Here is a 14693-nt window from a genome sequence, read left to right as displayed (position 1 = left end):
ACAAATTTTTTAATGGAAAATAATGGTCATTCCAAACATTCGGTGGGTATATAGCTGGCAAAAATAGAATTTAACTGTCTTTGAACTCGATTTTTAATATTTTAATTACACTTTAATTTTAGAGTATTATTGGAGAGACTGATTGTAAACAGGCCACATCCCTGGGGGCTTCTCATCACTTTCATTGAACTTATTAAGGTATAAAAAGCTAAAAATAAACTTTAAAGGGACAATATTGAGTTTACTTAATTCAGTATTCAATTTTTGAGAAGTTAATAATTTTTTTTAATTATAGAGAGCATTATTGTAATTTCAATTCTGGCAATTTCTAATTCACAACAGTCCCCATAAAACCTAAAAAAGATAATTGAGGATATTGTCGTTTTTCTAGGTTTTAAAATCTTTTTTTAATCTGATAATTTCTACATTGTTTCCTGCAGTAGAAATGTGCAAGTCACTTTTATTAAGAAACAACAATAAGAATAATCAGTTTTCAAAATTATTATCATTAATATCTGATCTATATCTGATCAGACAAAGCTTTCAAGGAAACTGCTGTGAATCGTGCCATCTTAGCATTATGGTTATATAAAAAACGCTTGATAATTACAAATAGATTTACAAATTTGTAGGAATCGTATAATTAGAAATAGTGTGCAAATATGCTATTTAACTTAATTTCATTTTATTTCAGAATCCCACATTCAAATTCTGGTCACATGAGTTTGTACACTGTGCTCCTGAAATACAGAAACTATTTGAATCCGTGGCGAGGAGTTGTATGGTAGCAAGCCAGCCCAGGTATACAGTTAGTAAGACCAGGTGTATGGGGTTGAATTAGTATTTAGCCAGTCCAGGTATACAGGGTTAAATTAGTAGTTAGCCAGCCCAGGTATACAGGGTTAAATTAGTAGTTAGCTAGCACAGGTATATAGGTTTTAATTAGTAGTTAGCTAGCCCAGGTATATAGGGTTAAATTAGTAGTTAGCTAGCCCAGGTATACAGGGTTAAATTAGTAGTTAGCTAGCCCAGGTATATAGGGTTAAATTAGTAGTTAGCTAGCCCAGGTATATAGGGTTAAATTAGTAGTTAGCTAGCCCAGGTATAGAGGGTTAAATTAGTAGTTAGCTAGCCCAGGTTTACAGGGTTAAATTAGTAGTTAGCTAGCCCAGGTATATAGGGTTAAATTAGTAGTTAGCTAGCCCAGGTATATAGGGTTAAATTAGTAGTTAGCTAGCCCAGGTATATAAGGTTAAATTAGTAGTTAGCTAGCCCAGGTTTACAGGGTTAAATTAGTCGATAGCCAGGGTTAGTACGTTTTATACTTTGCACTCTATTTTCAGTTAATTATACTGCTCTAAAAATATTATTTTTACTTTTTGTCTGGACCATTTCCCGGCTTAATTGTTATTTTAATTCTTGTAACATTTTAATGTTTTTCCTTGTATCCGTATATTATCNTTTACGACCGGGGCAGACGTTAATGAGTTTAAGGCTCGGAAGATGTGGTAAGTTTCTTTTGAGACATTTTTTCCTCTCAAAGATTTTTATATTTGGCAGAAAAAATTTGAAATATTTTTTTTTTCAGCCGAATCGAAGGTGGAGATCAAGCAGCAGCAGAGTAATTTATCCATATTGGAAATGAATGAATGAATAATTCATCGGCAGACAAATCTGTAAAAAGAAAAAATGACTGAATTTAGTGAATGATCACTGATCAGTTTAGTGTTATGCTAAAACATTATATTTGGTGAAGGAATAATGGATTTAAAAAACCATTTTAAATGTTTTATTGTGAATTAAGCTAAATTTGCTTGACTGGATTTGGGCGTTGGAAGAAGCTGCTTTTTTGACAGCTCAATGGCACTGCTCCTGTCATTGTGTCCATAAAATCTGTTCCAGTCAACACCACTGCACAATTTATTACTATATCGTTTTATCCAGCGTATTTTATTAACAAAGTGAATTTTTCGCATTTCAACCTTTGTATATAAATGTAATCCTTTAGCAATAGATGTGTTTGTGTCTCAACAACTGAGAGATGTACAATGTACAGTGGAAAATGTACAGTGTACATATGTTTGTAAATAATCCGCGTATTTATGTCTTATTGTAAATTATATTTTCTCAATAAAGATTTCTCATTTTTTAATTGTTCATTTGGAATTATTAGTAGTTCAGCGCTATAAATAATCTACTCCCAGGGAATAAGAATAAAGAGAATGGAAATGGCGCTGGTCTGGCATGAGAAAGCCAGTCCCTGTGTTAAACACCCTACAGTCAAGGAAGGTGCAGAACGATGTTGGCAATTATAATTAAGCTTGAATCACAAACAGGTTATTATGAATATTTATCAAATTCTATACTTTGCATGAAAATTTCTCATAGTATTGAAATACACCACAGACTACTCATACCTGGATAGGCTGAGCAGGCCTATAATGTCCCAGCACGCCATGTTACGGTTCCATGTAATGTTTTTTGACTGACGGCCACTTGTTGCATTCAGGGGTTAAGTTTTAAAACTTTTAAGAAATACTCCAATTTTAAACAAACAAAAAACATAACGTTTATGAATATTGTCTATTTTAAAAGATTTTGCATTTCCTAGTCAAAGGATTCTGAAATATCCCGAATACAGTTGTCTCCTGATTGGTCGTGTACAGTACTTGTACACAATAGAACATGCTGTGGAAATGGCACATTATAGGTCAGAGATAAAAGAGTTATAGAGATTGATTAACACCTATAATATGCGATATTTTCCACAGCATGTTCTATAAGCACAAAGCCACAAAATATGGCACATGATCAAAACTGATTTACTAAAATCAAATTTTGTTTATCAAGAAATAAATTAAATGATTTGACTTGGTCTTTAAGCCTTCATCAGGTCATAGCTGAGATTACTTTTGTTATTCTGCAAATTCTAAGGATTTGCTGGTAGCTGGGATGTTAAGAAAATATCGATTTGACAGGCTTGCGACATAATTGCGAGTAAACATTTTTTCATCGGAATGTAAAATGGAATGTTTAATTGTCTTCCTTAGTACAATTACAAATACTAAGATATTTCTTGAGTATTTCATGAGAACGGTTCTTCAAATATTTTGAAACAAATATTGACAAGTGGTTCTAATATTAAACCATAAAAGATTTTTATAAATATACGAAAATTTAGATAAACAAGATTAATTTATGAATTTATGAGACTTTTGTGTGCTTTATCATGCTTCCTGACTTCATCGTGAATTTCATAATGAACGTGCTATAAAGTTAAATTAGCTGTACATTATAGCACGTGTGCTATAAAGTTTTGATTGGTTCCCGGATTTTCTCAAAAGCATTTAGAATATTTCCAAAAAAAAATTTTAATTGAAATAAAAATAAAACTGAAATCATATATTTTGACCTCTGCTTTGTTTTTAAGCTTATTTGATCTAGACAAAGCCATTGAAAAAAAGACAAGCACACAAACGTTTCATAAAATTTCCTATATAACACTTTTGTTTTGGCACGACGTGCTATAAAGTTATTGGACTTTATAACACTGCGAACCAAAATAACAGTGTTAGTTATTATATATATGTTCATTACTTACTGGACCAGATTGGCTGAAACTAAAGAAACCCATGTGTACTCGGGGTTGGCATAAGAAGGAAACAGGCATTATAAATTCCGTCTTTGTAGTCATATCCTTTGTGAATAAACCTTTCTATAATAAAACGGTTCAATTTTATACTAATCTCAATTTTATCAAAGTGGGCAAAACATTGAACTATTTTGGATCATAGCGGTTGGAATTTTAAAAATTGTAAATAGTGGAAACCCATAAAAAAGTGTTAAAAAAGGACTACGACATTAAAGAAATCTTATGTCTATTTGACGATATTATTTTTTATATTCTGCTTAAAATTGATTTAGTAATAGTATGTGAAAAGGACTACGACATTAAAGAAATCTTATGTCTATTTGACGATATTATTTTTTATATTCTGCTTAAAATTGATTTAGTAATAGTATGTGAAAAGGACGACGACATTAAAGAAATCTTATGCCTATTTGACGATATTATTTTTTATATTCTGCTTAAAATTGATTTAGTAATAGTATGTGAAAAGGGTCTGTTCACCATTGATGTGTTTTAACTTCAATGAACTCTGTAAAATTATAAGAGTCATCTTCCTATCCCGATTTTTTTCGGGTTTTACTGTAATCCACTCTTTAATCCGTATTTTTATTTGTATTCTAAATATATAGGGTGTCAAGGTTATAACGCAAGGAAAGTTAATTGCAGTTGCGTATACTCTGCGTAAATATTGAAACCAGTTCTCTCTGGGCACAAGTTGTAAACAAGAATAGATACATCAGTGTTCCTTTAGTATCAGAGGAGGTTAAAAAAGCATTACATTTTGATAATTTTGATAATTTACATAATAGTTTCCAATGACCAGAATATTTCATTGATTTTTTATGTGAAAGATGGATCCCATGTCAGGCCTAGAGATCCGTCTTGTGTTTACATTACCACCCAGGGCCAGAGACAGTACACTACAGTACAAAAGATGCGTACACCTCTGAAATATCTTTCCTTGCATTATAACCTTGGGTGTCCCACATCATATTAGATCGTCAATCGGTCTAAATTACGATTTTCGGGACTAATAAAAAAAATTTAAGAAGAGTGAATCATTTTTGAAAAACTGAATAAGGCTAATATAAGAATTTTATTGCGGAAAATACTATTTTTTCGAGTTATTTGGTTTTTATTTTGGCGTTAAAACTTGGGATAATCTAATATGATATGGGACGCTCTGAACTAGATACTTGTTGGAACCTCTGTCTGTACTCTCTAAGAATTTACATAAACAATGTATCGAAAAACAATCTGGGTTCCCAAAAAAATTGTCGTCACTTTTAGTAATTAAAAAAAAATAATGCGTCAAAAGGCCAAATAAATGTTTAGCGTAAATGCGCAAAATCTATTTAAATGCCGCACTTTTTTCCGACACACTTTACCAAAAGTGCGCGCAACTACAGCTAATTGATGAAAATTATGCGTGTAGGCATTCTTTACTTTTCATGCATATTCAAATACTTAATTTTAGTGTCTATCTTTTCAAATATACTGTACAGTTGTGCCTAACCTTTTAAAAGATCCAATTACAGAAAAGTATATGATGGTGAAATGGGAAGAATTGGAACCTGAAATGTGTTTAGTTAAATTTACAAATACACTATAAATGCATTTCTATATTGTTGCACTGGTGATGGTTTTCTCGTACTTTAACAAAAGATTCATTCACAAATATTTTCTATTTGATATATATAGCCGGATAAATTTGATTTTCCTATAATTGTGCGCAAAATCAAAAGGTAAGGAGCTACAAGGTCACAAGTCATACCAGTAATATCTCATGATTTGTCCTTCTCCTTCTGCTATTTGGAAATATCTATAAATTATAATAACCTCTATTTAAAATTTAGAACGGACGGAAGTTTTTAAAAGCAAACACCCACTTTAACTAGAGATTCCGTCAACAAACGGAAACCCCTAGTCCCTGGTATCAATCCATTAAATAAACTGGAAAATAGGAATCTGATATTTAAACTATTTTCAAATTTTGCATGATGTTTATAAAATGAAGTTTTGTTATTTTTAAACAAGATTACGCATTTTCAGCATTTCAACACCTAACCTTCGGCTTTACCTTACAATTTTAGTAAATGATTTGTGTACATATGATTACTATGTACATTATATAATGAATTAATCTACTGAGGATTGCCGCAAGGCAGGAAACATTATATATATAGGATTCTTTAATATATGAAAATGTTTTTATTTAAAGCTGAGTCTTGAAATAGATATATTTATATTTTAAACAAACAATATGATATATCCAACAATTCACAAAACCAACCCTATATCCCAAATTCAACCTTATCTACTCCACCCAACCAATCTATACCAACAGCACCAACCCAAGTTCTACCTGCACACTTTGAACAAAATAATGCAAGGCCTAAAAAGGAATGTAACTGCAGAGAGAGAAATAGTTGTCCTTTAAATGGAAAATGTTTAATCAAATCTAAATCTGGCGTCAAACCTTATAGAAATCCAACGTATAGAAACCGCTACGTATAGCAACAAGGGGTATTTTCCGGGAGAACATTTTTTATATTTTTGAGAAATTAAATAATCAGTGTAAAGTAGATATAGTTTTCATAAAATCCTTTAATTTAAATGGTAAAACGGAATGTTATGAAATCATATTAGCATTACTGGAGAACTGTAGATAGCATTTTTATAAAATATCTTTTTTAATAATAACATGCAATTTTATGTATAACCATAAAATCATTCATTTATGTTGTCAGTACATAATAAAATCCATGGGGGACCTTAACCATAGAGAGCAGTATTAAACTATTTTGCTCCTTAAATGTCTAGGGTATGTTAAAAAAAATAGAAACTTTGATAATGCTAATGATAAGCTACAATGTTTTACAAAAACGTTTAATTTCTCAAAAATGTAAAAAATATTCTCCCGGAAAATACGCCATGTTACTAAACCTAGTGATTTCTATAAGGTTTGACGCCAAAAACCAAATCTATTGTGTACAGAACAGAAATAAAATCAGACCAAGATACAGTGGCATATATTGGTTTGGCTTCTAACACATTTAAAGAGAGGTACCTGAATCATACATTATCTTTTAGGAATCAGAGATACAAAGAAAGTATACGGCACTTTCCAAGTAAATTTGGAAATTAAAGGATCAAAATAAACCGTATGAAGAAAAATGGTTTATCGACATGTATGCGCCCTCATATCATCCAACCAAGAAGAGATGCAATTTATGCAACACAGAAAAAACTCTTATCCTCACATCTACACATCATCATCTTCTAAATCAGCGCAGTGAATTAACAAGCACATGTCGGCATAGAAGAAAATATTATCATCGATTTAACAAAATCATGTTTTTATATGTATCTAATAATTTGTATATTGCAGATAAGCGCTGTTTTTTTTTAAAAAGGAAAATCATTGCAAAGAAATATTTATAATATTTTTTAAAAAATACGCAATATGTGATGTAAAAATCTTGGAATTTTAGTTGTTCAAAGAATTGTAACTACTGAGGATCGTCATGATAGGCGTGAAACATTATGTTTAGTATAATTCTTTTTTAATAAAAAATGTGAAGTTAAAAACTTACACACACATATATATATATATATATATATATTTGTTTTTTTGGATAAAAAAGGAACTTTTTGCTATAGTTAAATTTAGGTTTACTTTATAATAGTCCCTATTTTCTTAGTTGCATGGCAAGGAGCTGGGTTCCCAAGCTACAGGGTGTTCTAATAATTGTGACATTTTTTAGCAACTGTTTCTCAATCCGTTTAAATAACTTTTTTCAACTGTTAAAAATATTTCAGCAATTGCAACATAAACGTTTTTCAATATTACAAAAAATCCGCAATATGTATTTAAGAAAAAAAATCAAATTTAGTATTTCCATAAAACGTTTCACGCGCAGTTTGGGTAGGCGGGTCAACGTAAACATAGCCAAGGACAAGAACTATTCGTCGATACTTATTTTTATTACAAAGTTTATAACTTTTCGACGTCAACCCGGCAGATAAAAGAGTTTCAGACAATTTTCGCAATAGAACTGAATTGTGCATTTCAGAAGATGGCGGTCATTTTAAACACCTGTAAAAAAAGTGAATTCAGTTATAAAACAAAGGAGTCATAACTATAAAAAGAACTTCATAACATAAATGTAACCATCAACACATTCTGTCTAACTATTATTGTAGTTTATAATAATATGTAGAAATCTTGTAAAACAATTTATAAACTAAAAATATATATTAAAAAGCAACAAAAGTGCTTTTTTATGAAATTTTATCGTCAACACCTGAACACAATGTCAATAGCGGAAACTTTTAACCTAAAGCGATAAACAGTGCTTAATCTGCTGACTCACATGGTGGCAATCTCTCATTGACTGGAAGCAGATTCGTGTACAGGGTTACCCACAAAGAATGAGACTTCAGAGACGAACGACAGTAGGGAGTTCTTACTCTTTGCTTCTTTCAATTCACGATTCCCTGAAGCTTTAAATTTGTTTATTCTCTTGTAAAATAAGCCAATAAAAGACTATTACAAGTTAGAAAGATATAGAAAAGTGTTTTCTTAAGGCTTTAATTGTTCACAAATTTTGAATTCAGGTCAAAACTTTAACTTTATAAACTTTTATGTTATAACAAAGACAGACCACTAATCGTAAATTCCAAAACTGAAGAAATATATATTTATCATTTATATTTGTCTAGAGCAAAATTACATTAACAATATAAAAGTTTACAATTAAATACTAATACTTTTTTCTCTGGATATCGCATTTATAACTGACAACGTTTGCCAAAAAAGGTGCCATACAAGACTTTAAGCATGAGTTTGGTTTTGTTATTCGAAGAGGTGGTTTTCAGAAATGGAGTATCTTGGTCCCAGTCTAGTGTTCTTCGTTTTCTAAAAATGTGGTATGGTGGCAGAACTGCAACGCTTGATAGATTTTCGCACATTACTTTGAAACTAACACTGGGTTTGCAGAACTTATGCAGTTTCTTTAGATTTACTTTATTTAATGGTAAGTTAAATCCTTTTGAGCCGATTTCAAAAGGGTGAACAGACACATCCCTAGTTGTTATAACTGTGATAAAATGTTCATACATGTTCATCTTTTGGGCATTTTTGATATTTTTTCCAATTGGACAGTAAGCTCAAAAATATCCATCTTTTCCTCCATTCTATCTATAATTACTAGATCTGGTTTCTCTGCGGTCACAAGGAGGTTGGGGGGAACTGGAAGGGTATTGTGGAACGGTATGTCGGCATACATCAAAAATCGGTCAATATCAATTAATCCAGTGATATATTTAATAAGATTGTTGTGCCTCCAAGTATATCTTTTTTGGTGTAGTGCAACCTTGCAGCCATTCAAAATATGGTTTGTAGTTTCTTGTCTTCTACCTTGCAATTCAGCGCCTGCCTGTAGACATAGTTTACAGAGATCTGATGCAGATTTTCCCCATTGTAGTTTGTGTAAGTTTGTGCTGGCAGTGTGTCCAAACAGGAGTTGAGTAGAAATTTCAGTAAACCTTTATTCAAATTGAACATGTAAGATTTCCAGATCATGTCAGATTTTTCAAGCATTGCCAGGCAGAGAAAATGTCCTTGTTTTATGTGTGGTTCTGTATGTTCTCTCCAGAAAGTTTCATTTTCAAAAGATACTTTTTCACTGACAGTTGTTTTCATTTTTTTGTAGCATTGAAGTTCGGAAGCTTCGTCATCCCAATCAGGTATTTCTGCTTGACCATAGTTCTCTAATGTGGCTTGGTGAAACATTTTTTCTATATTTGGAATTTTAGTTTCATCAATAGTGAAGTTTATTCTGCCAGGTACTCCCGATCTGATGGAAAATGATCTACATTTTGCTGGTTTTAATCTCATTCCCATACTTTCAATCTTGGATTTTATTTCATTTTGATTTTTTTTATGTTTTCTCAGATCTCAGATCTGCTGTTATCGGGCAAAAATCCAAAAGGAAAGCTTTATTCTCATGTGTGTCGATAACATCCGGCCTCATAAAAACAATTTTTTTCGCACACGTAACTTACACTTTTGTAATGTGCAAAAAATTTGAAATGTGAGATAAGTCGTTATTAACTTCTCAAGAGCGCATGAAGTGCTGGTAAAGCCAGCAAAAAATAGGAAAGTTCAATTTCGTCATAGTCTGTATAGTTCTAGCTGTATATACGGTAGCACTAGCCGATATATATACTTTGCAATATAAGCTGCACAGGCAGCAGCTCACTGTTATCTAGATGTACTGGTTTTTTGGAACCAATTAAATATTGAATTTTTTATCATCACCCCCTGGAATTTGTTACAGTGAATTTGAATCTATTCTTAAAAAACAAAATTATAGGGCTAAAAGGTCCATGCTCTCTCTCTTGCACCCCCAATTTTTCTAGGGGGACTTCCCCCTTTCCCCACCCCCATAAGCCAACTCTGGCCGCCGGTTAACGAAAGTGAAACCAACCGTTCCAAAAATCAAGAACCTATCCAGCCCAATCTGGAGTTAGATTAATTCGTCGTAGGTGATTAAAATGGGGTATGAGATGTGGATGCAGGCATTGGCAGCTCTTGGAGCTAGCCTAGGACAGGTATAGACCAGGCTCTCATTAAACATCATTATATATTAAATTTTTTTCTTTTTGAATTCAATCGTGTTTTGGTCTACAATTCAACAATCTTTAAACGTACATTGTTATCCTTTTATACTTTTTTAATACGCAACAAAAAGTATGAAAGAGAAAATGCGAACAAATAATGTTTAATAGGTTGAATTGTTATCTAAAGTCATAGCTTACTTGGACAGAATTTGGACTGGATTTGATGAATTTGAGATATAGATGGGTCTAGAGGCGGTTTAACTACGATTCTGAAATTGGGGTCGACCTATAGATGTGAACTCCCGGGCATTCAGCGACGGTTTAGCATTTTTCTGCGTCATTGCTCAAATCCACTAAATTCGGTCACTGGTCTGTTAAATGGCGTGAGATGACGACCTGAAATTATTATCATTATTATTAGCAAAATTAATACAGTGATAACCAGAAAACTGTGGAATAGGAAGAGAACATTTAAGCAATACTGAAGTGCATTTGATGTTGGTAGAGAGCAAATAGCTTTAATAGTAAGTTATTAAATGACTTAATAAGTAAAATGTGTCGGACTATTTAAAGTAATGAATGGAGTCGACTCCCTATTCCAGAGTTTTCTAGTTATCACTGTATGTGTTATACATATATTGCTAATATATTTTTTTTATATATTTATATGTTAGCTATAGTTGCAGGCCAAACGACTTGACCGAATGGGCTGACATTTTTTTTATGGATCCCATGGGTGCCCCAAGGATAAAAGAGGCTTAAAAAAGATTTAAAATTTTTTTCTTTAAAATCTCGATTTTTTACTTCAAGGGCAACGCTGGGCACTCTAGCTCGTCATTAACATAATTAATTTCTAATTGATTTGACTAGGCTACTGTTGGCCATATTATACCTCTCTCCTCCTTCGCCCTTCCTCAACTACTCACAGGTTGGGGTTTTTATCATCCTTCAAAACTGATCATTTCTTGTTTTGAAAATTTGTAAATTATTTTCAAAACGATTTATGTTTTAAATCCAGAATTAAATACTCTGAATTGGTGATTCAAGATTTGAACCGGTGGTAGAAAGTTTAGCGACAAAGCTTATCAAATTCATAAAATTTGGTCCCTTGATAGTATTATTGATTTTTTTTCATCATTGTGGAAAGTTTGAATAATATTAAAAAATGAGGAATTGTTTTGAAAAATATCAAAGATGCCTATATTCATAGGGGAGGCCGGGCCGATGATTTCTGTGGAAGAAGGTTCTTGGTTTGGTAAGAATATCCTTTAATTTCTTCTTATCTTTAGTCTTACAGGGCGCTTCGCGTTCATCCTCCTGGTCATATAGTTAGATGATTCAAACCTTTAAAATTTTCTGGTTTTGTTATTTTCTTCTTGAATTGAGACATATTTAAACCTCATTTACTACTCCTTGCAATGTTGATGCAGTGGCCCCGGTTTAGCCGCTTTCCCCATCCATGACGATCAGGGTTTCTGGCAAAATGAAAAAATCGATTTTCAAAAAATTTGCATTCCTTGTTAAATTTTTTAACTCTATATTTCTGCAAAAATGGTGTTTTTTTTAATATATTTTGAAAATTATTATTTTTGTTTGGTACTTTAATGGCCCAAAAAAAATCCGCGAACCTTTTTTTTTCTTTCAAAATCAAAAGTTCAGAAAAACAAAAATATGTAAATAAATTGTTTCTATCGAAATCTAAAATTTTAAAAAGATTAAATCACAGAATCTCAGAAAATTTGCAAAATTGTAATTAGAAAATTCGCCATTTTCAGTTCTGGTATAATTTTTACGGAAAAATTGTTTTTCAATGGTTCTCAAGGTTTCAACTGAACAGCGTATATTTAATGCTTTAGAATAAAATAAGAAGAAAGGAACTAGAGAATTTAAATAACTTTTCCTTAAAAATTAGCCCAGAACTGAGAATTGCGAATTTTCTTATTACAATTTTGCCAATTTTCTGTGATTCTGTGATTCAATCTTAATAAAATTTTAGATTTAGAGAGAAATAATATGAATGCACATTTTTGCTTTTCTGAACTTTTGATTTTGAGAGAAAAAAACGATTCGCGAATTTTCTTTTGGGCCATTGGATTTTCAAAAAATATTGAAAAGACACCATACAGGAGAGTTGCACAAAAAAGGTACAATTTTGCACCAGGCGCCACAAATCACAATTTTTTTCGACTCACCCTGTATAATAAAAAGCTATTTATTAGAGTGATGGAAGAGAAATTACTAATTATAATATAAAAAATTCTAATGCTGAACTCGCTGAACAAAGATTTCCGCGCAGTAAAATTTGTTTGTGCAATTAATTGTTTCAGCTTTAGTTTTGTGCGGATATTCTTAGACAAAAACAAACACGCTGGAAACCCTAAGGACGACTAGACAAACACAAATACATAGATTGCAGTTAGGAATGTTAAAAAAAACACTATTTGAAGATTTATAACTTGTTTTTTTGTTGTTGTTGCAGCCAGCATGTACCCTCTTGGTTGTTTATCAGGTTTTTATTTTTAAGATTTTAAAAAAAATTTCAAAAATGTTTTTTGAACTTTTACTCCTATTTGTTGCTGCTTTTATTTGTCAACCTAATTTTTGAAGTAAAATTATTTCCAAAACGTGGTCTGTCTTTTGTATTACCCAAGATATGAATATGTTCGTTCAGATTTGACAATTTTGGTTTCATTTAACAAAATTGAAATCTGAACAAAATTCTTAATATCTCCGGTAATATTGACAGCACAGAAAAGGCAGACCACATTTTGGAAACGCCAGGACTAGTAGAATGTTGTGGTTATTGTTTCAAGAATTATACATGTTAAAGTATAAGGTTGACGACTGAAAGCCACAAATCAATTTCAAGATCAAAGACGACATTCAAGTACTATTGCAAATACTGTCACGTTTCCTAGGACACCCTGTATTTCTTCATTAAGTTAAAGGCATTTCCTTAAAGTTGTCTCATTAAAACAAAAAAATAAGAGACAACTTAATTGTTGTCTTTGATTTACAATAGTTAAATGAATAAAAATTGACAACAGGATGTATAAAAAAAAGATTTAAGATCTATGTGAATTCGAAAAACCATGGGATAGATTTTTAACTGCTAAAATTGTGTTACAAAATTATACGGAGTTGAAAGATTTACATGTTTATTGGAACACTCTGTATATTAAGGATCTATATTGGGAGGAATTCAATGTGACAAGGTTGGCAGGTGAGGCTAAAAAGTAGATTTTGCACCAAACTCCTTGAACCTACCTTGGTGCAAAAATTATGAATATATTCTAGCTTTTCTCTTTTATAATTTGATTGTTTTCAATTAGAGGCAGAATTAATCTCGCTTTAAAATAAAAAATGGCGAAATTTCTTCATTGTTCCAGTAACATAGATGCACATGGTATCATTGATAAAAATAACTGGAATTACACCAACAGTCCCTTTAATAACCATATAATTAAAGTTTAGTTCAGATTACTAAAATCATTAAGTTAGAATAATTAAAATAATGTTTAATTAATAATTAGTTATGTTCATTACCAACTCAATAGAATTATTAAAAAAATTAATATTATCAATGTCCCACGCACAACCGGTGTACATTTGAATATCCGAGCTGAGCCAACCTTTGCGGTCCTAGTTTGGACTGTACCACCAATTTACAATTGCTACAGCGGGAGAACTGTCTGGTCCTCTTGTTGTCAAACCAATCTCATCTGCGAACTCTTGTATTGTGGATATTGAGATGAATGCTTGATCTCGATCTTAATAGTTAATCTGAAAATTAATTTCTATATCCCGTATGGTAATTTTACCCTCAACCAACAAATATTCTGTTTCCTCTTTAATTTCCTTAATTTTATACACCCCCCCCCCCCCTCCCCACCTGAAAACATTTCTAGAGTAGAACAGAAAGAAGAGAATAAACATTGATCCTCAAATTAAAAGTGTTCACAGTGGATAACGAGATTAAGCGGACTTTAATGTTCAGGAAGAAAAGCATGATAATAGACTGCATTGGTTTTATCATTTCATTCCTAATACTTGCTTTTGCTGAGAGCTTTCCTCTGCTCATTCTAGGTAAGCCATGGGGGCCATTTTTTGGGGGGTGGGAAGGGTGTAGTTTTTAGTTGTTCTTAAAGAAAATGACTGGTTATAGTTTTTGGGTTGTTCTTAAAGGGTGTGACTGGCTAGGTATGGTAGTTGACCTGATAGTGTAGAATTATTTTAATGAACCCTGATTTATTCTCTAAATTACTGTACTCTCAGTTCAACTACCATACCGCCAGTCACTCCCTTTAAACAATCAGATATTTTGATTTTTAAGAGGCTTTATACGAATCTGTTTAAATATTGTATCCTCTAAATGATTGATGATTAGACAAAGGTATGCAGATCAGATGATATATTTTTTGAAAAACCGGAAAAA

General features: G+C 31.9%; 2 protein-coding genes across 2 annotated transcripts; both read left to right on the top strand.

Annotated features, from left to right (window-relative positions):
• Positions 1–122: 122 nt before the first annotated feature.
• On the top strand, positions 123–2152 carry LOC111706922 (CCR4-NOT transcription complex subunit 1; the record flags this gene model as incomplete). The annotated part of the gene is given in 3 exon segments (XM_023479870.1): positions 123–198; positions 695–801; positions 1589–2152. Coding segments are annotated over 3 exon segments (220 nt in total), but the record flags the coding sequence as incomplete, so codon positions are not given.
• Positions 2153–9806: 7654 nt separating this feature from the next.
• Positions 9807–14484, top strand: LOC111706918 (solute carrier family 2, facilitated glucose transporter member 8). Its single transcript, XM_023479864.1, has 7 exons — positions 9807–10249; positions 11129–11186; positions 11469–11513; positions 12738–12767; positions 13442–13481; positions 14256–14344; positions 14444–14484. The coding sequence occupies exons 1-7, from the start codon at positions 10193–10195 to the stop codon at positions 14482–14484; spliced, it is 360 nt and encodes a 119-aa protein (XP_023335632.1). The 5' UTR covers positions 9807–10192.
• The last annotated feature ends 209 nt before the right edge of the window (positions 14485–14693 follow it).

This window comes from Eurytemora carolleeae, unplaced genomic scaffold (genome assembly GCF_000591075.1).
Source record: "Eurytemora carolleeae unplaced genomic scaffold, Eaff_2.0 scaffold668, whole genome shotgun sequence".
NCBI lineage: Eukaryota > Metazoa > Arthropoda > Copepoda > Calanoida > Temoridae > Eurytemora > Eurytemora carolleeae.
This window is presented reverse-complemented; position numbering and strand designations above follow the sequence as displayed.